Raw genomic sequence first — 24,072 nt, 5'->3', positions numbered from 1 at the left:
GACAGAGAGAGACAGAGAGAGAGAGAGAGAGAGACAGAGAGAGAGAGACAGAGAGAGAGAGAGACAGAGAGAGAGAGAGAGACAGAGAGAGAGAGAGAGAGAGAGAGAGAGAGAGAGAGAGAGAGAGACAGAGAGACAGAGAGAGAGAGACAGACAGAGAGAGACAGAGACAGAGAGAGAGAGAGAGAGAGAGAGAGAGAGAGAGAGAGAGAGAGAGAGAGAGAGAGAGAGAGAGAGAGAGAGAGAGAGAGAGAGAGAGAGAGAGAGAGAGAGAGAGAGAGAGAGGGGGACCCACTACTTAACTACAGGCTAGTAGTCTACTCCCATCCCAGCAGGCTGAATGAACAGAGGACACTTCTTTTCCTCCTTGTTGTGAATGTGGTGATACAGAGAGTTTTCTACCCGTGGGTCAGTGCTTCCTTCATTGGGTCATCAAGTGACTCATTCATTGTGGAAATGGCCTTTTGACAACAGCAGTTAGACCCAGCGGTTAGACCGAGCAGTTAGACAGACCGAGCAGTTAGACAGACCGAGCAGTTAGACAGACCGAGCAGTTAGACCGAGCGAGCAGTTAGACCGAGCGAGCAGTTAGACAGAGCGAGCAGTTAGACAGACCGAGCAGTTAGCAGTTAGAACGAGCGAGCAGTTAGCAGTTAGAACGAGCGAGCAGTTAGAACGAACGAGCAGTTAGAACGAACGAGCAGTTAGAACGAGCGAGCAGTTAGAACGAGCGAGCAGTTAGAACGAGCGAGCAGTTAGAACGAGCGAGCAGTTAGACAGACCGAGCAGTTAGACAGACCGAGCAGTTAGACAGACCGAGCAGTTAGAACGAGCGAGCAGTTAGAACGAGCGAGCAGTTAGAACGAGCGAGCAGTTAGACCGAGCGAGCAGTTAGACCGAGCGAGCAGTTAGAACGAGCGAGCAGTTAGACCGAGCGAGCAGTTAGACCGAGCGAGCAGTTAGACCGAGCGAGCAGTTAGACCGAGCAGATAGAAGGAGCAGTTAGACCGAGAATGTTTTCCATTTCTTCATCTGAAATCCCCAAAGTCCCCACCGTGGGGAAAGGAGGAACAGACAGACAAGAGAGAGAGAGAGAGGAGGGGGCAGAGGGGGCAGAGGGAGAGAGAGAGAGAGAGAGAGAGAGGTGAGCGAGAGAGAGAGAGGAGGGGTCAGAGGGGAGAGAGAGAGAGAGGGGGAGGGGGCAGAGGGGAGAGAGAGAGAGGAGGGGGCAGAGGGGGAGAGAGAGAGAGGAGGAGGCAGAGGGGGAGAGGAGGGGGCAGAGGGAAGAGAGAGAGAGAGGAGGGGGCAGAGGAGAGAGAGAGAGAAGAGGGGGCAGAGAGGGAGGAGAGAGAGAGAGAGGAGGGGCAGAGGAGAGAGAGAGAGAGGAGGGGGCAGAGGGGAGAGAGAGGGAGGAGGGGGCAGAGGGGAGAGAGAGAGAGAGGAGGGGTCAGAGGGGAGAGAGAGAGAGGAGGGGTCAGAGGGGGAGAGAGAGAGAGGAGGGGGCAGAGGAGAGAGAGAGAGGAGGGGGCAGAGAGGGAGAGAGAGAGAGGAGGGGGCAGAGGGGAGAGAGAGAGAGAGGAGGGGGCAGAGGGGAGAGAGAGAGAGGAGGAGGGGCAGAGGGAGAGAGAGAGAGAGAGAGAGGAGGGGGCAGAGAGGGGAGAGAGAGAGAGGAGGGGTCAGAGGGGAGAGAGAGGAGGGGTCAGAGGGGAGGGGAGAGAGAGAGAGAGAGGGGTCAGAGGGAGAGAGAGAGAGAGAGGGGGGGCAGAGGGGAGAGAGAGAGAGGAGGGGGCAGAGGGGAGAGAGAGAGAGAGGAGGGGGCAGAGGGAGAGAGAGAGAGGAGGGGTCAGAGGAGAGAGAGAGAGAGGAGGGGTCAGAGGGGAGAGAGAGAGAGGAGGGGTCAGAGAGAGGGGAGAGAGAGGAGGAGGGGAGGAGGGAGCGAGGAGAACACAGAGAGAGGGGAGGAGAGCGAGGGAGAAGACAGAGAGGGGAGGAGAGCGAGGGAGATGACAGAGAGGGAGAGAGAGAGCGAGGGAGAAGACAGAGAGGGGAGGAGAGCGAGGGAGAAGACAGAGAGGGGACGAGAGCGAGGGAGAAGACAGAGAGGGGAGGAGAGCGAGGGAGATGACAGAGAGGGGAGGAGAGCGAGGGAGAAGACAGAGAGGGGAGGAGAGCGAGGGAGATGACAGAGAGGCCTTGGACGGAAGGGATGGAAAGTTTAGAGTGTGGGCCTGTTTAATACCGGTTGCCAGGCAACTAGTGAGCAACAAGGTAGAAAAGGATGAACAGCAGGGGAATGACCACACTAGGTGACAGCAGGACCCGACCAACATATAGTCTACTTCCAAAATGGCACCCTGCTCCCCATAGAAGGCCCATAAGACTCTGGTGAAAAGTAGTGTCCTTATATAGGGGTCCATTTGGGATGCAGAAAAGCCTAGAGAGCAGAGCACTTCAACGTGTGTTGTTGTGAAAGCCAGGCTAATCTACTATCACTGATTATGATCATAATGATTGTGTCACCGAAGAGGGAACACAAATAGCCTAGTTCACTGCAGTGGTAATACACATAGCCTAGTTCACTGCAGTGGTAATACACATAGCCTAGTTCACTGCAGTGGTAATACACATAGCCTAGTTCACTGCAGTGGTAATACACATAGCCTAGTTCACTGCAGTGGTAATACACATAGCCTAGTTCACTGCAGTGGTAATACACATAGCCTAGTTCACTGCAGTGGTAATACACATAGCCTAGTTCACTGCAGTGGTAATACACATAGCCTACTGCAGTGACAATACACATAGTACAGTCTACAGCAGTGACAATACACATAGCCTACTGCAGTGACAATACACACAGCCTAGTTCACTGCAGTGGTAATACACATAGCCTACTGCAGTGACAATACACATAGCCTACTGCAGTGACAATACACATAGCCTAGCCTACTGCAGTGACAATACACATAGCCTAGCCTACTGCAGTGACAATACACATAGCCTAGCCTACTGCAATGACAATACACATAGCCTAGCCTACTGCAATGACAATACACATAGCCTACTGCAATGACAATACACATAGCCTAGCCTACTGCAATGACAATACACATATAGCCTACTGCAATGACAATACACATAGCCTAGCCTACTGCAGTGACAATACACACATGCAGTGCACATAGCTAGCCTACTGCAATGACAATACACATAGCCTAGCCTACTGCAGTGACAATGACTAGCCTACTGCAATGACAATACACATAGCCTAGCCTACTGCAATGACAATACACATAGCCTACTGCAGTGACAATACACATAGCCTAGCCTACTGCAGTGACAATACACATAGCCTACTGTAGTGACAATGTTAGAGTAAGTTAAGAGATAAACAATGGCTCAAGGTTCTCATCACAAGGTGGTATAATGAGCTTTATAACATACAGGCCTGTTTAGTTGTCTTCGTGTATATTCATTAGCCCCAGCACAGAGGAGGTGTGTGACCTCAAAACCTTTTTCAAGCTGGTTTCCGGCGAATCAAACATGACTGTAAGCCATCGTTCTGAAAGGTTGGAGCCTCTACGTAAGGAGACAGCTATGTGTTTATGTATCGTAAAAGCAGAGAAATACTGTACGTGTGGAGCGGTCCAGTCACAGTCTGACAGAGATGGAGTCCAGACTAGTGGGGGTGGTGGTAGTCCCCCCCCCAAGCAAGGTGGTTGGGAGGGTCATTACATGGTGAAACATGGAGGGTGTGTGTGTGTGGGGGCCTAAAATGGTGAATCGTCCTACTTTCTTCATTTATAACATCATTTTAATCTGAAACAGAGCCTGTGACATTTTCTACACATAGAACCAATTACATACATCCTCTCTGCTGAGGGGGTTGTCAGACATCCTCTCTGCTGAGGGGGTTGTCAGACATCCTCTCTGCTGAGGGGGTTGTCAGACATCCTCTCTGCTGAGGGGGTTGTCAGACATCCTCTCTGCTGAGGGGGTTGTCAGACATCCTCTCTGCTGAGGGGGGGTTGTCAGACATCCCCTCTGCTGAGGGGTTGTCAGACACCCTCTCTGCTGAGGGGTTGTCAGACACCCTCTCTGCTGAGGGGGTTGTCAGACACCCTCTCTGCTGAGGGGTTGTCAGACACCCTCTCTGCTGAGGGGGTTGTCAGACATCCTCTCTACTGAGGGGTTGTCAGACATCCTCTCTACTGAGGGGTTGTCAGACATCCTCTCTACTGAGGGGGTTGTCAGACATCCTCTCTACTGAGGGGTTGTCAGACATCCTCTCTGCTGAGGGGGTTGTCAGACATCCTCTCTGCTGAGGGGGTTGTCAGACATCCTCTCTGCTGAGGGGGTTGTCAGACATCCTCTCTGCTGAGGGGGTTGTCAGACATCCTCTCTGCTGAGGGGGTTGTCAGACATCCTCTCTGCTGAGGGGGTTGTCAGACATCCTCTCTGCTGAGGGGGTTGTCAGACATCCTCTCTACTGAGGGGGTTGTCAGACATCCTCTCTGCTGAGGGGGTTGTCAGACATCCTCTCTACTGAGGGGGTTGTCAGACATCCTCTCTGCTGAGGGGGTTGTCAGACATCCTCTCTGCTGAGGGGGTTGTCAGACATCCTCTCTACTGAGGGGTTGTCAGACATCCTCTCTGGTGAGGGGTTGTCAGACATCCTCTCTACTGAGGGGGTTGTCAGACATCCTCTCTACTGAGGGGTTGTCAGACATCCTCTCTACTGAGGGGGTTGTCAGACATCCTCTCTGGTGAGGGGGTTGTCAGACATCCTCTCTACTGAGGGGGTTGTCAGACATCCTCTCTACTGAGGGGGTTGTCAGACATCCTCTCTACTGAGGGGGTTGTCAGACATCCTCTCTGCTGAGGGGGTTGTCAGACATCCTCTCTACTGAGGGGGTTGTCAGACATCCTCTCTACTGAGGGGGTTGTCAGACATCCTCTCTACTGAGGGGGTTGTCGTATGCCTTTTGTAGTAAACAATCACAAAGACAATTAAACAACACATTAATTGTATCTGTTGAACATTCAAATTCAGTTCACATTCAAATAATCTTTAGGCATTTAAAAAGAATCATGTTTATCTGAAATAAACGCTACAGGTGATTAGGTTATCATCAGACCAATTAGGCAGCATACAGTGTGTATGCTGCCATAACAATCGATAACGTTATAACGTTGATTGTTACAATGCTCACAGCACAAAGAAATCTAAGTCTACAAAGACCCAATCACAGACTTCATCAGATTGAATTAAATTATTGTCAACATCCTGAAGGTCACAAACCTTGTGTTGATGTAAATATGAAAATAGTTGATTAACAGTAGGCCTATATTTTTATTTTATTTTCGGATTTGGAAAACTCTTGATTAGATTACATTTTTTAGATGTTCTTCTACAAGCGACACTCTTTTCCGTTGTTTTTTTGGTCTAGTTCAGCCGAGTGAAAAACACGAACTTGAACGCAACAGTTTCAAAAGGACCCAACCTACTTATATTACACATAGCGGAATGATTACCATCACAATGGCCCCAACATCACGACTGGAAAGTTCTGTGTGGTTTCATAAACATATTCAAATCACCGACTTGTCTTAGATTGGGAGAGATACAAGTTGTTTTGACTGTGTTTTCTGCCTACCAGTCGATGATCGCTCAAATGGTTACCGTAACTAATTTAACATTTTTGTTTCGCCGAAGGCAACGACACAGATCGCTACATTGTTTCCACCCTGCCATTCCACTACTCAAACAAGCCGTAACAATGTAGCGAATTTATATCCGCTGGTCAAGCTGAAGTAGCTAGTTGAGTACCTGATGAAGCGCGGTCAGTCCGTCTATATTGGCGTGGTTGATGTCAGCGCCTTGTCGTAGGAGCACCGCTACCTCCTCTCTGTCCCCGGCCGAACAGGCTGCCATAAACACGGCTCCCTGAGCGAACCGAACCCGGGCCCTCCGCGTCCCGGTTCCCGTTGACCCGTCCCGCGTCCCCGGTCCCGTCTGATCGGTTTCCGAGCCTAGCCATCGCTGTAACTGATCCTGCCGTCGCTGTTTTGCAGCTTCGGATCGGGAACGATCAGTCGCCGCCATCTTCCTCGGTCTCTCCCGGGTAGATTCAGTACATGTTCCCGGCGGAGCCAAAGTAGAGCTGCATTAGGGGTGGCCTTTCCGAGAGACTGCGCCCCCTGGCGGTAACAACTCATACGACAGTCGAACTTTGGAAGGACAGGACAGGGCATTCTCCCAAGAGTGTGTCAGGCCGGGCCAATGCTGATTTGAGTAGGCTACTGTAAAAAAAAAAAAACAAGCAGGCATGCTGATGACGCATTGTAGGACTCCCACGCAGGCAACAACGTCTTGGATATAATCTGTAGGGCCCTAGGCAAACCATGCAGAAAAAAACAACTTTACTTATACACCAAAGTGTAGCCTAAGTGCTGCAATTTGTCAACAGCCGGCCCTTGAGGATCTCTATTTGGAAATGGTTCAATTGAGTGTCCATGGAAAGTTGACCTTTTGTTTCTATGACAAACATACAGTATATGATAACACACACTATCAATACATGGTATGGTATCATGATCAATACACACATAGGCATATTATGATATTATCAGAAAAGTGCCGGATTACATTTAAACCAAGTATTTGTCCGTATACCGAAGCATACCTCTTGAGCTGTCTGTAATTCTCCTAACTGGCTCCTGACTGGCTCCTGACTGGCTCCTGACTGACTCCTGACTGGCTCCTGACTGGCTCCTGACTGACTCCTGACTGGCTCCTGACTGGCTCCTGACTGACTCCTGACTGACTCCTGACTGGCTCCTAACTGGCTCCTGACTGACTCCTGACTGACTGGCTCCTGACTGGCTCCTGACTGACTCCTGACTGACTCCTGACTGGCTCCTGACGGGCTCCTGACTGGCTCCTGACTGGCTCCTGACTGACTCCTGATGGGCTCCTGACTGGCTCCTGACTGACTCCTGACTGACTGGCTCCTGACTGGCATCTCTGCCTTACTGGCTCCTGACTGGCTCCTGACTGGCTCCTGACGGGCTCCTGACTGGCTCCTGACTGACTCCTGACTGGCTCCTGACTGACTCCTGACTGGCTCCTGACTGGCTCCTGACGGGCTCCTGACTGGCTCCTGACTGGCTCCTGACTGACTCCTGATGGGCTCCTGACTGGCTCCTGACTGACTCCTGACTGACTGGCTCCTGACTGGCATCTCTGCCTTACTGGCTCCTGACTGGCTCCTGACTGGCTCCTGACGGGCTCCTGACTGGCTCCTGACTGACTCCTGACTGGCTCCTGACTGACTCCTGACTGGCTCCTGACTGGCTCCTGACGGGCTCCTGACTGGCTCCTGACTGACTCCTGACTGACTCCTGACTGGCTCCTAACTGGCTCCTGACTGACTCCTGACTGACTCCTGACTGGCTCCTGACTGACTCCTGACTGGCTCCTGACTGACTCCTGACTGGCTCCTGACTGGCTCCTGACGGGCTCCTGACTGGCTCCTGACTGACTCCTGACTGACTCCTGACTGGCTCCTAACTGGCTCCTGACTGACTCCTGACTGGCTCCTGACTGACTCCTGACTGACTGGCTCCTGACTGGCTCCTGACTGACTCCTGACTGACTCCTGACTGGCTCCTGACGGGCTCCTGACTGGCTCCTGACTGGCTCCTGACTGACTCCTGACGGGCTCCTGACTGGCTCCTGACTGACTCCTGACTGACTGGCTACTGACTGGCATCTCTGCCTTACTGGCTCCTGACTGGCTCCTGACTGGCTCCTGACGGGCTCCTGACTGGCTCCTGACTGACTCCTGACTGGCTCCTGACTGGCTCCTGACGGGCTCCTGACTGGCTCCTGACTGACTCCTGACTGACTGGCTCCTGACTGGCTCCTGACTGACTCCTGACTGACTCCTGACTGGCTCCTGATGGGCTCCTGACTGGCTCCTGACTGGCTCCTGACTGACTCCTGACGGGCTCCTGACTGGCTCCTGACTGACTCCTGACTGACTGGCTACTGACTGGCATCTCTGCCTTACTGGCTCCTGACTGGCTCCTGACTGGCTCCTGACGGGCTCCTGACTGGCTCCTGACTGACTCCTGACTGGCTCCTGACTGGCTCCTGACGGGCTCCTGACTGGCTCCTGACTGACTCCTGACTGACTCCTGACTGGCTCCTAACTGGCTCCTGACTGACTCCTGACTGGCTCCTGACTGACTCCTGACTGACTGGCTCCTGACTGGCTCCTGACGGGCTCCTGACTGGCTCCTGACTGGCTCCTGACTGACTCCTGACGGGCTCCTGACTGGCTCCTGACTGACTCCTGACTGACTGGCTCCTGACTGGCATCTCTGCCTTACTGGCTCCTGACTGGCTCCTGACTGGCTCCTGACGGGCTCCTGACTGGCTCCTGACTGACTCCTGACTGGCTCCTGACTGACTCCTGACTGGCTCCTGACGGGCTCCTGACTGGCTCCTGACTGGCTCCTGACGGGCTCCTGACTGGCTCCTGACTGACTCCTGACTGACTCCTGACTGGCTCCTGACTGACTCCTGACTGACTGGCTCCTGACTGGCTCCTGACTGACTCCTGACTGGCTCCTGACGGGCTCCTGACTGGCTCCTGACTGGCTCCTGACTGACTCCTGACGGGCTCCTGACTGGCTCCTGACTGACTCCTGACTGACTGGCTCCTGACTGTCATCTCTGCCTTACTGGCTCCTGACTGGCTCCTGACTGGCTCCTGACTGGCTCCTGACTGACTCCTGACTGACTCCTGACTGGCTCCTGACTGACTCCTGACTGAATCCTGACTGACTCCTGACTGACTCCTGACTGGCTCCTGACTGACTCCTGACTGACTCCTGACTGACTCCTGACTGGCTCCTGACTGGCTCCTGACGGGCTCCTGACTGGCTCCTGACTGGCTCCTGACTGACTCCTGACTGACTCCTGACTGGCTCCTGACTGGCTCCTGACTGACTCCTGACTGACTCCTGACTGGCTCCTGACTGACTCCTGACTGGCTCCTGACTGGCTCCTGACTGGCTCCTGACTGGCTCCTGACTGACTCCTGACTGACTCCTGACTGGCTCCTGACTGACTCCTGACTGACTCCTGACTGGCTCCTGACTGGCTCCTGACTGACTCCTGACTGGCTCCTGACTGACTCTGACTGACTCCTGACTGACTCCTGACTGGCTGGTGGTTATTTATTTGTTTGTTTGTTTTAAAGAAACTAAATATTGCTGTTGTCTGATGAAAAGCTAGAAACATAAATTTTCATGTCTTTCTTTATTGAAAACAATGTACTTTGAACATTTTATGAATCTAGGACCAAGAAAATGCATTCTCAATACTTCTGTAGTTTCATAATTGTATGTTAGTTCATTGGGAAAATATGGTTATTTTCATCACAATGCGACAATACGCTTCTTCTGCATCTCTGCTTAACATCTGGGTTAAAGAATTGAATTAATATGAGCTTTATTCAGTACATTTAGTTATTGCTTGCTTTTCTAAAGTCTAGAAACCTTTCCAGCAGATATGCCAGTCTAGTTAGACAAGCTACTCTAAATGGATCGATAGCCTGAAATGGCTTGGTAGCTAGTTATGAGGTTAGGAGATTGTGAACCCATATGGCTGCCTAGCTAAAGCGAACTTCATAAAATTGCTCTAGGTGGCTAGTATTACAGAGAAACAACAAAACATTTTTCGCTTTGTTTAATTTATTCATCATGGAATCAATAGGTTACATAGCGTGATCAAATTAATTTATAAACGTGAGTCCTGCCCGTCAAGGTACCCTCTCTCTCTCTCCTCCTCCACCCAGGATACTGCTCTCTAGACCAGGTACCATTCCACCTAGTGTCTGCGTTTTCTTTTTAGGTTTTTCCTTTTAATGAAGCCCTAGAATACCAGGTGAGGGGAGTTCTTTACTAATTAGTGACCTAAATTCATCGCTCAAGTACAAAGGAGGAGCGAAAACCCGCAGACACTCGGCCCTCCGGTGTTTGAGTTTGACACGTGCACTGGAGTATACGGTATCTAGTATTCTGTCTAGTTTATCTTCGCTCCGTGCACCTTGGACTGATCTACTTACTTGTGAGAATAAGGGGGGGGGGGGGGGTACTCTTTGCTTGCTCCAGTTAGTGGGCCCCCTCCACAAAACACCAGACAGACAAATAATGATTATCAAATGTGGACAAAAAAAAATAAGTTTAGTAAATTAATTTAACATCTGAAAAATAACAAAAACAGGACCAATCCGATGGGGATACATGCCCTGATTCCCCCTATGGGTATGACACTTCTGTAGCAGAATTACATTTTTTATTGAAATATGAGGCACTTAATTAAAGCACTTAGAAATTCCAAGATTTAGTCAACATTGTAAACATTTATAGGCATTTTAAACCCTGCTCATAACATACTTTATTTAATCTGCAGTGAAAACATATGCACGTGAACCATGCATAAGAATCCTCACCTTTATTCAGTACATTGGCACATAACCAGGATGTGCCTTGGTGAGAAGCTACTGTCAGCATTACACTAAACAGAATACAGACAAGCCAACATTACACATATCGTTCACATCTGGCCCTTTTCTGTGATTTCCTACAGGCAGATGGTGAACAACAGTAACAAGCAGTGTTGGAGATGAATAACAGTACAGCTGTTAGAGATATAGTCTACTGTAGTATCGACCAATGGAGATGAATAACAGTACAGCTGTTAGAGATATAGTCTACTGTAGTATCGACCAATGGAGATGAATAACAGTACAGCTGTTAGAGATATAGTCTACTGTAGTATCGACCAATGGAGATGAATAACAGTACAGCTGTTAGAGATATAGTCTACTGTAGTATCGACCAATGGAGATGAATAACAGTACAGCTGTTAGAGATATAGTCTACTGTAGTATCGACCAATGGAGATGAATAACAGTACAGCTGTTAGAGATATAGTCTACTGTAGTATCGACCAATGGAGATGAATAACAGTACAGCTGTTAGAGATATAGTCTACTGTAGTATCGACCAATGGAGATGAATAACAGTACAGCTGTTAGAGATATAGTCTACTGTAGTATCGACCAATGGAGATGAATAACAGTACAGCTGTTAGAGATATAGTCTACTGTAGTATCGACCAATGGAGATGAATAACAGTACAGCTGTTAGAGATATAGTCTACTGTAGTATCGACCAATGGAGATGAATAACAGTACAGCTGTTAGAGATATAGTCTACTGTAGTATCGACCAATGGAGATGAATAACAGTACAGCTGTTAGAGATATAGTCTACTGTAGTATCGACCAATGGAGATGAATAACAGTACAGCTGTTAGAGATATAGTCTACTGTAGTATCGACCAATGGAGATGAATAACAGTACAGCTGTTAGAGATATAGTCTACTGTAGTATCGACCAATGGAGATGAATAACAGTACAGCTGTTAGAGATATAGTCTACTGTAGTATTAACCAATGTGTGCAATAAGAACGTGAATGAACATATTCGTACTTAGCTAATAACAGACATGTTTCTATGTTCAGTATTTCTCCCATGTGTTCACTCATGTAGTCTTATTGCAGTCAAGTGCAGTAATAAATGGTGATATGTGAAATGTATATCCTCCCCCTTCAGAGCCATGCTGATTGTTGTTAAGACAGAATCAGGTGTCCATGTACATTTTAAATACTGTAATAGCAAGGTATTGGCATATTACTCATATAAATACTGGTAAAAACGAGTTGACGTATACATAGAAAAACACAGACACAGGAACAGTACACTTTGTTTCAGAATGATTAGTACATTGGTTGGGCGTGTGCATTACGTCCCTCAGTCAAGAAGCCACCCACACATAACCTGTCAGTCATTCAGAACTCTCCTTCCCTTCTTCTCCTTCCCTCTTCACTAGTCCACCAGAACACAAACGTTCTAGTAAACAGTCCACCAGAACACAAACATTCTAGTAAACAGTCCACCAGAACACAAACATTCTAAAAAACAGTCCACCAGAACACAAACATTCTAGAAAACAGTCCACCAGAACACAAACATTCTAAAAAACAGTCCACCAGAACACAAACATTCTAAAAATCAGTCCACCAGAACACAAACATTCTAAAAACAGTCCACCAGAACACAAACATTCTAAAAACAGTCCACAAACATTCTAAAAACAGTCCACCAGAACACAAACATTCTGAAAACAGTCCACAAACATTCTAAAAACAGTCCACCAGAACACAAACATTCTGAAAACAGTCCACCAGAACACAAACATTCTAAAAACAGTCCACCAGAACACAAACATTCTAAAAACAGTCCACCAGAACACACACGTTTTAAACAGTTGGTTGTACATAAGTGTTTATAAAATGAAACAAAATGGCCGATCCAATTTCCCCACTGATGAGCACTACCCTTATGGCCCTGTCACACTGTATGATTATAGCTTAAAATTACATTATATATATATATTATATACGACATATTGGAATATAAAATACTGTTTGTTTTTCCTTTTAGAAAGTTCTGTTAGGTTATAATCAGACTCGGGTGTCATCGTGACTTGACTAATTGGGCTCCATTTTCGTGCCAAACGTACGTTAGTGTGCAATTTCAGCATGTAAAAACTGGCACTCTGGCAATTTCCACCCCATGCGCCCGGTTCAGTAATTTACCTGTCTAATATCAGCTTGCTTGTCCTGAGGTGGGAGGGGTGGCAATATTTTAAGGTTTGTCCTTGAAAACAAGTGCAAACATTACATGCAGCGCATATCAGGAGATTTAAGATCAACCAAACAGCAGGTCTTAGCGGTGCCCTTACAGTATGCTCATGGTATAGCAGGTCTTAGCGGTGCCCTTACAGTATGCTCATGGTATAGCAGGTCTTAGCGGTGCCCTTACAGTATGCTCATGGTATAGCAGGTCTTAGCGGTGCCCTTACAGTATGCTCATGGTAGAGCAGGTCTTAGCGGTGCCCTTACAGTATGCTCATGGTACAGCAGGTATTAGCGGTGCCCTTACAGTATGCTCATGGTATAGCAGGTCTTAGCGGTGCCCTTACAGTATGCTCATGGTATAGCAGGTCTTAGCGGTGCCCTTACAGTATGCTCATGGTATAGCAGGTCTTAGCGGTGCCCTTACAGTGTGCTCATGGTATAGCAGGTCTTAGCGGTGCCCTTACAGTATGCTCATGGTATAGCAGGTCTTAGCGGTGCCCTTACAGTATGCTCATGGTATAGCAGGTCTTAGCGGTGCCCTTACAGTATGCTCATGGTATAGCAGGTCTTAGCGGTGCCCTTACAGTATGCTCATGGTAGAGCAGGTCTTAGCGGTGCCCTTACAGTATGCTCATGGTATAGCAGGTCTTAGCGGTGCCCTTACAGTATGCTCATGGTATAGCAGGTCTTAGCGGTGCCCTTACAGTATGCTCATGGTATAGCAGGTCTTAGCGGTGCCCTTACAGTATGTTCATGGTATAGCAGGTCTTAGCGGTGCCCTTACAGTATGCTCATGGTATAGCAGGTCTTAGCCGTGCCCTTACAGTATGCTCATGGTAGAGCAGGTCTTAGCGGTGCCCTTACAGTATGCTCATGGTACAGCAGGTATTAGCGGTGCCCTTACAGTATGCTCATGGTATAGCAGGTCTTAGCGGTGCCCTTACAGTATGCTCATGGTATAGCAGGTCCTAGCGGTGCCCTTACAGTATGCTCATGGTATAGCAGGTCCTAGCGGTGCCCTTACAGTATGCTCATGGTATAGCAGGTGTTCGCGGTGCCCTTACAGTATGCTCATGGTACAGCAGGTGTTCGCGCTGCCCTTACAGTATGCTCATGGTATAGCAGGTGTTCGCGGTGCCCTTACAGTATGCTCATGGTATAGCAGGTCTTAGCGGTGCCCTTACAGTATGCTCATGGTATAGCAGGTGTTCGCGGTGCCCTTACAGTATGCTCATGGTATAGCAGGTCTTAGCGGTGCCCTTACAGTATGCTCATGGTACAGCAGGTCTTAGCGGTGCCCTTACAGTATGCTCATGGTATAGCAGGTCTTAGCGGTGCCCTTACAGTATGCTCATGGTACAGCAGGTCTTAGCGGTGCCCTTACAGTATGCTCATGGTACAGCAGGTCTTAGTGGTGCCCTTACAGTATGCTCATGGTATAGCAGGTCTTAGCGGTGCCCTTACAGTATGCTCATGGTACAGCAGGTGTTCGCGGTGCCCTTACAGTATGCTCATGGTATAGCAGGTCCTAGCGGTGCCCTTACAGTATGCTCATGGTATAGCAGGTGTTCGCGGTGCCCTTACAGTATGCTCATGGTACAGCAGATTAGATGTGTTTTTTTTTGTGCAGGTAACCCTTTTATTACTAAACAAATGTGTTATGCCATTTGGTTTTATTTATATTAAAAACCAAGCATTTGTTTGTCCTGCCCAATGCATTTGCCAAGCAGCCAAGCTTATCAATAAAAGGTTTGGCTCGTGAGACTGCTTTGAAATACATCTTAATCACCAAAACTTTATTAAGTTTGGCAGCATCCCCTTCTTATCTACAGTTGAAGTCTGAAGTTTACATTCACTTTAGCCAAATACATTTAAACTCAGTTTTTCACAGTTCCTGACATTTAATCCTAGTAAAAATTCCCTGTCTTAGGTCAGTTAGGATCACCACTTTATTTTAAGAATGTGAAATGTCAGAATAATAATAGAGAGAATGATTTATTTAAGCTTTTATTACTTTCATCACATTCCCAGTGGGTCAGACGTTTACATACACTCAATTAGTATTTGATTGCATTGCTTCCACAAGCTTCCCACAATAAGTTGGGTGAATGTTGGCCCATTCCTCCTGACAGAGCTGGTGTGACTGAGTCAGGTTTGTAGGCCTCCTTGCTCGCACACGCTTTTTCAGTTCTGCCCACAAATGTTCTATAGGATTGAGGTCAGGGCTTTGTGATGGCCACTCCAATACCTTGACTGTATTGTTCATTTTGCCACAACTTTGGAAGTATGCTTGGGGTCATTGTCCATTTGGAAGATCCATTTGTGACCAAGATTTAACTTCCTGACTGATGTCTTGAGATGTTGCTTCAAAATATCCACATAAAATGCACCAGTCCCTCCTGCAGCAAAGCACCCCCACAACATGTTGCTGCCACCCCCGTGCTTCACGGTTGGGATGGTGTTCTTCGGCTTGCAAGCCTCTCCCTTTTTCCTCCAAACAAAACGATGGTCATTATGGCCAAACAGTTCTATTTTCGTTTCATCAGACCAGAGGTACTATTGTTTGTACAGATGTACGTGATACCTTCAGGCATTTGGAAATTGCTCCCAAGGATGAACCAGACTTGTGGAGGTCTACATTTTTTTTCTGAAGTCTTAGCTGATTAGTTTAGATTTTCCCATGATGTCAAGCAAAGAGGCACTGAGTTTGAAGGTAGGCCTTGAAATACATCCACAGGTGCACCTCCAATTGACTCAAATGATGTAAATTAGCCTATCAGATGCTTCTTAAAAAATGACATAATTTTCTGGAATTTTCCAAGCTGTTTAAAGGCAGTCAACTTGTTTTGTGTGTTTGTGTTTGTAAACTTCTGATCCACTGGAATTGTGATACAGTGAATTATAAGTGAAATAATCTGTCTGTAAACAATTGTTGGAAAAATGACTTGTGTCATGCACAAAGTAGATGTACTAACTGACTTGCCAAAACTACAGTTTGTTAACAAGAAATTTGTGGAGTGGTTGAAAAACAAGTTTTAATGACTCCAACATAAGTGTATGTAAACTTCCGACTTCAACTGTATGTATTTTGCAGACCTACAATATTTTAGCCAACTCCTGCATTGGACATGCGTGAATGAAATGGAAAACAAGATGCATTAGAATGATTCACCATCCTGTCTTTATGGTGAACGTCCAGTTCGCATCAAATGCAATCTGCTAAAAGTGTGAACACGATCAGTAAGATGGTTCCATCCATGATGTTTCTAAAACATTCCATTAGGGAACAGTAAGATGGTTCCATCCATGATGTTTCTAAAACATTCCATTAGGGAACAGTAAGATGGTTCCATCCATGATGTTTCTAAAACATTCCATTAGGGAACAGTAAGATGGTTCCATCCATTAGGGAACAGTAAGATGGTTCCATCCATGATGTTTCTAAAACATTCCATTAGGGAACAGTAAGATGGTTCCATCCATGATGTTTCTAAAACATTCCATTAGGGAACAGTAAGATGGTTCCATCCATGATGTTTCTAAAACATTCCATTAGGGAACAGTAAGATGGTTCCATCCATGATGTTTCTAAAACATTCCATTAGGGAACAGTAAGATGGTCCCATCCATTAGGGAACAGTAAGATGGTTCCATCCATGATGTTTCTAAAACATTCCATTAGGGAACAGTAAGATGGTTCCATCCATGATGTTTCTAAAACATTCCATTAGGGAACAGTAAGATGGTTCCATCCATGATGTTTCTAAAACATTCCATTAGGGAACAGTAAGATGGTTCCATCCATTAGGGAACAGTAAGATGGTTCCATCCATGATGTTTCTAAAACATTCCATTAGGGAACAGTAAGATGGTTCCATCCATTAGGGAACAGTTATGCTGCCTCTGACTGTTTTTAGACAGGCTTTTAAAAACAATTTGTTTGGTTTTGATTAGAATTTGATTCAAATTATTCACTCTATTTTCAAGTGAATAAAAAGATAATTTAAATATGGCTTATTGACAACGTTTGGCATGTCCATGGCTCAGACATAATGCCCATTTTTAGCCTAGCACTCATATCTGTCACACCCTGACCATAGAGAGTCTTTGTTTTTCTATGGTATAGTAGGTCAGGGTGTGACTGGGGGGTTTTCTAGTTATTATTTTCTATGTGGAGTTCTAGTTTAGTTTTTCTATGTTGGTGGTTGGTATGATTCCCAATTAGAGGCAGCTGGCTATCGTGGTCTCTAATTGGGGATCATATTTAAGTAGCATTCTTTCCACCTGTGTTTGTGGGATATTGTTTTGAGTTCGTGTTACACCTCTTTGTTACGGTTTTTGTTGTTGTTGTTGTTGTTGTTGTTGTTGTTTGTTTGTTTGTTTGTTTGTTTCTTTCTTTGTTTCTTTGTTGTTTTGTGCGTTTCTAGTAAATAATATGTGGAAACCATATTGAGCTGCAGCTTGGTCTGGTAATTATTACGAGGAACGTGACAATATCAGTGTGAATGCTATGTTTAACAATATACAGTATTTCCATATTGAAGTCATATGGCAATTTGGCTTTTTACAATGTGGACTGCAAACATGTTCAACATATTTAGCCAAGATGGGATAGGCCTAAATAAAAAATGTACTTTTTGTTTCTGTAGGCTATTTAACAAACTATGCTATAACGGACTAACACTCAAATAAAAGACTGTAAAATACTCAACTTGAAGCAACCACATTATTTAGCCATGGAGCACGTTCTGATTGGCCAGTGAGGGATGAAGCCTCAACACACACCCACAACTTGTTCATTCAATTCGCAACACAGCCAGCTACTGTGCCCATAATTCCAGTTGTGAAAAATAGCACAAAAGAAATACATTCTGACCCCCCCCCCCCCCCCCCCCGAACCTATAGTGATACTGCCAGCGCTTAGATTTACAATTGTCTTGTTAAAAAATAGAGTACGTTGTATGCCACTCAAATGACACCCTATTCCCTATTAAGTCCACTTATTTCGTAGCGCACTATGTAGGGAATAGTGTACCGTTTGGAACACAGCCGTTCCTTTTTAGCTCCTAGTGAAGCAACAGGGGCCTCGGTGATGTCATAATGTCAAATCAATAAAGAGAAGTAGATGTCCATTGAGGGCTGGAAGTAAGCACTTATAAGGCACGTGTTAAAAAGAGACGAGAACGAACACTACAACAAAAAGGGAGTCATTTTAAGGTATGAATAAAAAGACACCTGTTCATTGAAATGCATTCCAGGTGCCTCATGAAGCTGGTTGAGAGAATGCCAAGAGTGTGCAAAGCTGTCATTGAGGCAAAGTTTGGCTACTTTGAAGAATCTTACATTTCTAAAATATATTTTGATTTGTTTAACACTTTTTTGGTTACTACATGATTCCATATGTGTTATTTCATCGTTTTGATGTCTTCACCATTATTCTACAATGTAGAAAATAGTAAAAAAAATAAAAATAAAACCTTGAATGAGTAGTTGTGTCCAAACTTTTAACTGGTACTGAATGTCAAAGTACTGTGAGGCACTGTGTAACGACGAGCTGACGGACTTGTGATCAGAGTCTGAGGACGGATAACAACTCAATGAAAATAAGTTAAATGTCATTCTAAGGTGCTGTGTGTACAGACGAGATTCTGCAGATCGGTGACAGGTTGTCGAAGGTCCCTGTAGGTTCCTAGGCGTCGACAGTCTGTGATCCTAATAGACATCCCACTAGGGCCCTAATAGCTACCAACAGCTCCTAGAGATCCAGTGTGGCTCAGTCGATAAATCAAATCAAATTGTATTTGTCACATGTGCTTGAAGACAACAGGTGTAGAACCTCACAGTGAAAATGTCCTTCTGACCAACGATGTAGTTTTAAGATAATACTGATAATAACAGTAACTGTGTGGTGTCAGCGATGCCAGTGTCATCGTGGCTTTGGTTCCCACTGGGGTCACATACAATGAAATATATGCACTCGGGTACTGAACGTGGGTTTGGCTCGGTGTACTGAATGTGGGTTTGGCTCGGGGTACTGAACGTGGGTTTGGCTCGGTGTACTGAATGTGGGTTTGGCTCGGGGTAATGAATGTGGGTTTGGCTCGGGGTACTGAATGTGGGTTTGGCTCGGTGTACTGAATGTGGGTTTGGCTCGGGGTACTGAATGTGGGTTTGGCTCGGGGTACTGAATGTGGGTTTGGCTCGGGGTACTGAATGTGGGTTTGGCTCGGGGTAATGAATGTGGGTTTGGCTCGGGGTACTGAACGTGGGTTTGGCTCGGTGTACTGAATGTGGGTTTGGCTCGGGGTACTGAACGTGGGTTTGGCTCGGTGTACTGAATGTGGGTTTGGCTCGGGGTAATGAATGTGGGTTTGGCTCGGGGTACTGAACGTGGGTTTGGCTCGGGGTACTGAATGTGGGTTTGGCTCGGGTACTGAACGTGGGTTTGGCTCGGTGTACTGAATGTGGGTTTGGCTCGGGGTAATGAATGTGGGTTTGGCTCGGGGTACTGACGTGGGTTTGGCTCGGTGTACTGAATGTGGGTTTGGCTCGGGGTACTGAACGTGGGTTTGGCTCGGTGTACTGAATGTGGGTTTGGCTCGGGGTACTGAATGTGGGTTTGGCTCGGGGTACTGAATGTGGGTTTGGCTCGGGGTACTGAATGTGGGTTTGGCTCGGGGTACTGAATGTGGGTTTGGCTCGGGGTACTGAATGTGGGTTTGGCTCGGGGTAATGAATGTGGGTTTGGCTCGGGGTACTGAACGTGGGTTTGGCTCGGTGTACTGAATGTGGGTTTGGCTCGGGGTACTGAATGTGGGTTTGGCTCGGGGTACTGAATGTGGGTTTGGCTCGGGGTACTGAATGTGGGTTTGGCTCGGTGTACTGAATGTGGGTTTGGCTCGGTGTACTCTCTGGGCACGCCCTAATTTACCCTCTGGACACGCCCTAATTTACCCTCTGGACACACCCTCATTTACCCTCTGGACACGCCCTCATTTACCCTCTGGACACGCCCTCATTTACCCTCTGGACACGCCCTAATTTACCCTCTGGACACGCCCTAATTCACAGTCCACCCTCGTCCTTTTCTTTAGGGATACATTCTAATGTTAGAGTGAGGCTGGAGTAGAGTTGTGGTTTTCATTGAGCCTCCTCATCATCAGCCCCATCCCCTCGACCTCCTCTGGGTCTATAGGGGCCAGGGCTGGTCCTGGACTTCCTTCCCCAGCTTCGGGGCATCTTCCTGGGCCTGGGGTCCCCCTGGTGTATAAGGCGCCGTGGAGGTCCAGGTTGACACAGAAGGAGCCCGGCAGCAGCTGCCTCTGGTACTGGTCCAGACGACTGATAACATCCAGGACAGAGGAGCTGCCTCCACTCGCCCAGCTAGGGAGCAGTCTGGCAGGGTTGAGTTGGGCAGGCAGGGACTGGCAGTGACGCAGCTCCAACTGGTAGTAACAGCTGAAGAGAGAGAGTCATTAGATGAGAAATAATGAGAAATGAGGACTTGAAGTGAGAATGTGGGAGAACCACCAGTAGAGAAAGACATTCATCTCAGACGATGCTGAAGAAAGAGTTCTGGTTGTTTTTTTGTGTGAAAAATCAATACCATTTTTTTATTTGTATTTTTTACGAACAGAAAGTGAGAATGTTTGTCTGTCTGTCCCTGTCTCTGTCTGTCTGTCTGTCTGTCTGTCTGTCTGTCTGTCTGTCTGTCTGTCTGTCTGTCTGTCTGTCTGTCTGTCTGTCTGTCTGTCTGTCTGTCTGTCTGTCTGTCTGTTTCTCTCTGTTTGTTTGTGTGTCTGTCTGTCTGTCTGTCTGTTTCTCTCTGTTTGTTTGTGTGTCTGTATCCTTACTTACTTTGCAGAGACGTGGTTGGAGACAGTCTTGGTGGCCCGGCTCACAGCACACTGCAACACCTTAACGACCTGCTCCCTGATCCATCCCACATCCTCCTGAACATCAGGCAGCCACTCTAACAGTCTGGCAGAAGAGACAGGCCATTAGTCATATATAATAATTTAGTCACTCTGACAGTCTGACAGGCCATTAGTCATATATAATAATTTAGTCACTCTGACAGTCTGACAGGCCATTAGTCATATATAATAATATAGTCACTCTAACAGAAGAGACAGGCCGTTAGTCATATATAATAATATAGTCACTCTGACAGTCTGACAGGCCATTAGTCATGTATAATAATATAGTCACTCTGACAGAAGAGACAGGCCATTAGTCATATATAATAATATAGTCACTCTGACAGTCTGACAGGCCATTAGTCATGTATAATAATATAGTCACTATGACAGAAGAGACAGGCCATTAGTCATATATAATAATATAGTCACTCTGACAGAAGAGACAGGCCATTAGTCATATATAATAATATAGTCACTCTGACAGAAGAGACAGGCCATTAGTCATATATAATAATATAGTCACTCTGACAGAAGAGGGAGAGTCTAGTCCTACCTAACAGTCATAGACAGAGCAGACTCCAGGGGAGGATATAGGGTCTAGTCCTACCTAACAGTCATAGACAGAGCAGACTCCAGGGGAGAGTATAGGGTCTAGTCTTACCTAACAGTCATAGACAGAGCAGACTCCAGGGGAGGGTGTAGGGTCTAGTCTTACCTAACAGTCATAGACAGGGCAGACTCCAGGGGAGGGTGTAGGGTCTAGTCTTACCTAACAGTCATAGACAGAGCAGACTCCAGGGGAGGGTGTAGGGTCTATTCTTACCTAACAGTCATAGACAGAGCAGACTCCAGGGTATAGGGTCTAGTCCTTCCTAACATATATAATAATATAGTCACTCTGACAGAAGCGACAGGCCATTAGTCATATATAATAATATAGTCACTCTAACAGAAGAGACAGGCCATTAGTCATATATAATAATATAGTCACTCTAACAGTCTGACAGGCCATTAGTCATATATAATAATATAGTCACTCTGACAGAAGAGACAGGCCATTAGTCATATATAATAATATAGTCACTCTAACAGTCTGACAGGCCATTAGTCATATATAATAATATAGTCACTCTGACAGAAGAGACAGGCCATTAGTCATATATAATAATATAGTCACTCTGACAGAAGAGACAGGCCATTAGTCATATATAATAATATAGTCACTCTGACAGAAGAGACAGGCCATTAGTCATATATAATAATATAGTCACTCTGACAGAAGAGACAGGCCATTAGTCATATATAATAATATAGTCACTCTGACAGAAGAGACAGGCCATTAGTCATATATAATAATATAGTCACTCTGACAGAAGAGACAGGCCATTAGTCATATATAATAATATAGTCACTCTGACAGAAGAGACAGGCCATTAGTCATATATAATAATATAGTCACTCTAACAGTCTGACAGGCCATTAGTCATATATAATAATATAGTCACTCTGACAGAAGAGACAGGCCATTAGTCATATATAATAATATAGTCACTCTGACAGAAGAGACAGGCCATTAGTCATATATAATAATATAGTCACTCTGACAGAAGAGACAGGACATTAGTCATATATAATAATATAGTCACTCTGACAGAAGAGGGAGAGTCTAGTCCTACCTAACAGTCATAGACAGAGCAGACTCCAGGGGAGGGTATAGGGTCTAGTCCTACCTAACAGTCATAGACAGAGCAGACTCCAGGGGAGGGTATAGGGTCTAGTCTTACCTAACAGTCATAGACAGAGCAGACTCCAGGGGAGGGTGTAGGGTCTAGTCTTACCTAACAGTCATAGACAGGGCAGACTCCAGGGGAGGGTGTAGGGTCTAGTCTTACCTAACAGTCATAGACAGAGCAGACTCCAGGGGAGGGTGTAGGGTCTATTCTTACCTAACAGTCATAGACAGAGCAGACTCCAGGGTATAGGGTCTAGTCCTTCCTAACATATATAATAATATAGTCACTCTGACAGAAGCGACAGGCCATTAGTCATATATAATAATATAGTCACTCTAACAGAAGAGACAGGCCATTAGTCATATATAATAATATAGTCACTCTAACAGTCTGACAGGCCATTAGTCATATATAATAATATAGTCACTCTGACAGAAGAGACAGGCCATTAGTCATATATAATAATATAGTCACTCTGACAGAAGAGGGAGAGTCCTACCTAACAGTCATAGACAGAGCAGACTCCAGGGGAGGGTATAGGGTCTAGTCTTACCTAACAGTCATAGACAGAGCAGACTCCAGGGGAGGGCGTAGGGTCTAGTCTTACCTAACAGTCATAGACAGGGCAGACTCCAGGGGAGGGTGTAGGGTCTAGTCTTACCTAACAGTCATAGACAGAGCAGACTCCAGGGGAGGGTGTAGGGTCTAGTCTTACCTAACAGTCATAGACAGAGCAGACTCCAGGGGAGGGTATAGGGTCTAGTCTTACCTAACAGTCATAGACAGAGCAGACTCCAGGGGAGGGTGTAGGGTCTAGTCTTACCTAACAGTCATAGACAGAGCAGACTCCAGGGGAGAGTATAGGGTCTAGTCTTACCTAACAGTCATAGACAGAGCAGACTCCAGGGGAGGGTGTAGGGTCTACTCTTACCTAACAGTCATAGACAGGGCAGACTCCAGGGGAGGGTGTAGGGTCTAGTCTTACCTAACAGTCATAGACAGGGCAGACTCCAGGGGAGGGTGTAGGGTCTAGTCTTACCTAACAGTCATAGACAGAGCAGACTCCAGGGGAGGGTGTAGGGTCTATTCTTACCTAACAGTCATAGACAGAGCAGACTCCAGGGTATAGGGTCTAGTCCTTCCTAACATATATAATAATATAGTCACTCTGACAGAAGCGACAGGCCATTAGTCATATATAATAATATAGTCACTCTAACAGAAGAGACAGGCCATTAGTCATATATAATAATATAGTCACTCTAACAGTCTGACAGGCCATTAGTCATATATAATAATATAGTCACTCTGACAGAAGAGACAGGCCATTAGTCATATATAATAATATAGTCACTCTAACAGTCTGACAGGCCATTAGTCATATATAATAATATAGTCACTCTGACAGAAGAGACAGGCCATTAGTCATATATAATAATATAGTCACTCTGACAGAAGAGACAGGCCATTAGTCATATATAATAATATAGTCACTCTGACAGAAGAGACAGGCCATTAGTCATATATAATAATATAGTCACTCTGACAGAAGAGACAGGCCATTAGTCATATATAATAATATAGTCACTCTGACAGAAGAGACAGGCCATTAGTCATATATAATAATATAGTCACT

At 46.3% G+C, this 24,072-nt stretch overlaps 2 protein-coding genes across 2 annotated transcripts in view; both read right to left on the bottom strand.

Annotated features, from left to right (window-relative positions):
* Positions 1-6,188, bottom strand: part of LOC115125795 (protein phosphatase 1 regulatory subunit 12A-like) — a 78,117-nt gene extending 71,929 nt beyond the window's left edge. Inside the window, exon 1 of the mRNA XM_065002921.1 lies at positions 5,831-6,188. Coding sequence (XP_064858993.1) covers positions 5,831-6,106 — 276 coding nt within the window. The 5' untranslated portion in view covers positions 6,107-6,188. The remainder of the gene's footprint in view (positions 1-5,830) is intronic.
* Positions 6,189-17,972: 11,784 nt separating this feature from the next.
* The window catches only part of LOC115127042 (patatin-like phospholipase domain-containing protein 2), a 28,716-nt gene continuing 22,616 nt past the window's right edge, over positions 17,973-24,072 (bottom strand). The window contains exons 8-9 of the mRNA XM_065002927.1: positions 20,639-20,761; positions 17,973-20,239 (exon numbers count right to left, since the gene is read on the bottom strand). Of these exons, the coding sequence (XP_064858999.1) occupies positions 19,891-20,239; positions 20,639-20,761 (472 nt within the window). The 3' untranslated portion in view covers positions 17,973-19,890. The remainder of the gene's footprint in view (positions 20,240-20,638; positions 20,762-24,072) is intronic.

Source organism: Oncorhynchus nerka, linkage group LG17 (genome assembly GCF_034236695.1).
Source record: "Oncorhynchus nerka isolate Pitt River linkage group LG17, Oner_Uvic_2.0, whole genome shotgun sequence".
In the NCBI taxonomy this organism is placed as follows: Eukaryota; Metazoa; Chordata; class Actinopteri; order Salmoniformes; family Salmonidae; genus Oncorhynchus; species Oncorhynchus nerka.
The sequence above is the reverse complement of the archived record's forward strand: the minus strand, read 5'-3'. Positions and strand labels throughout refer to the sequence as shown.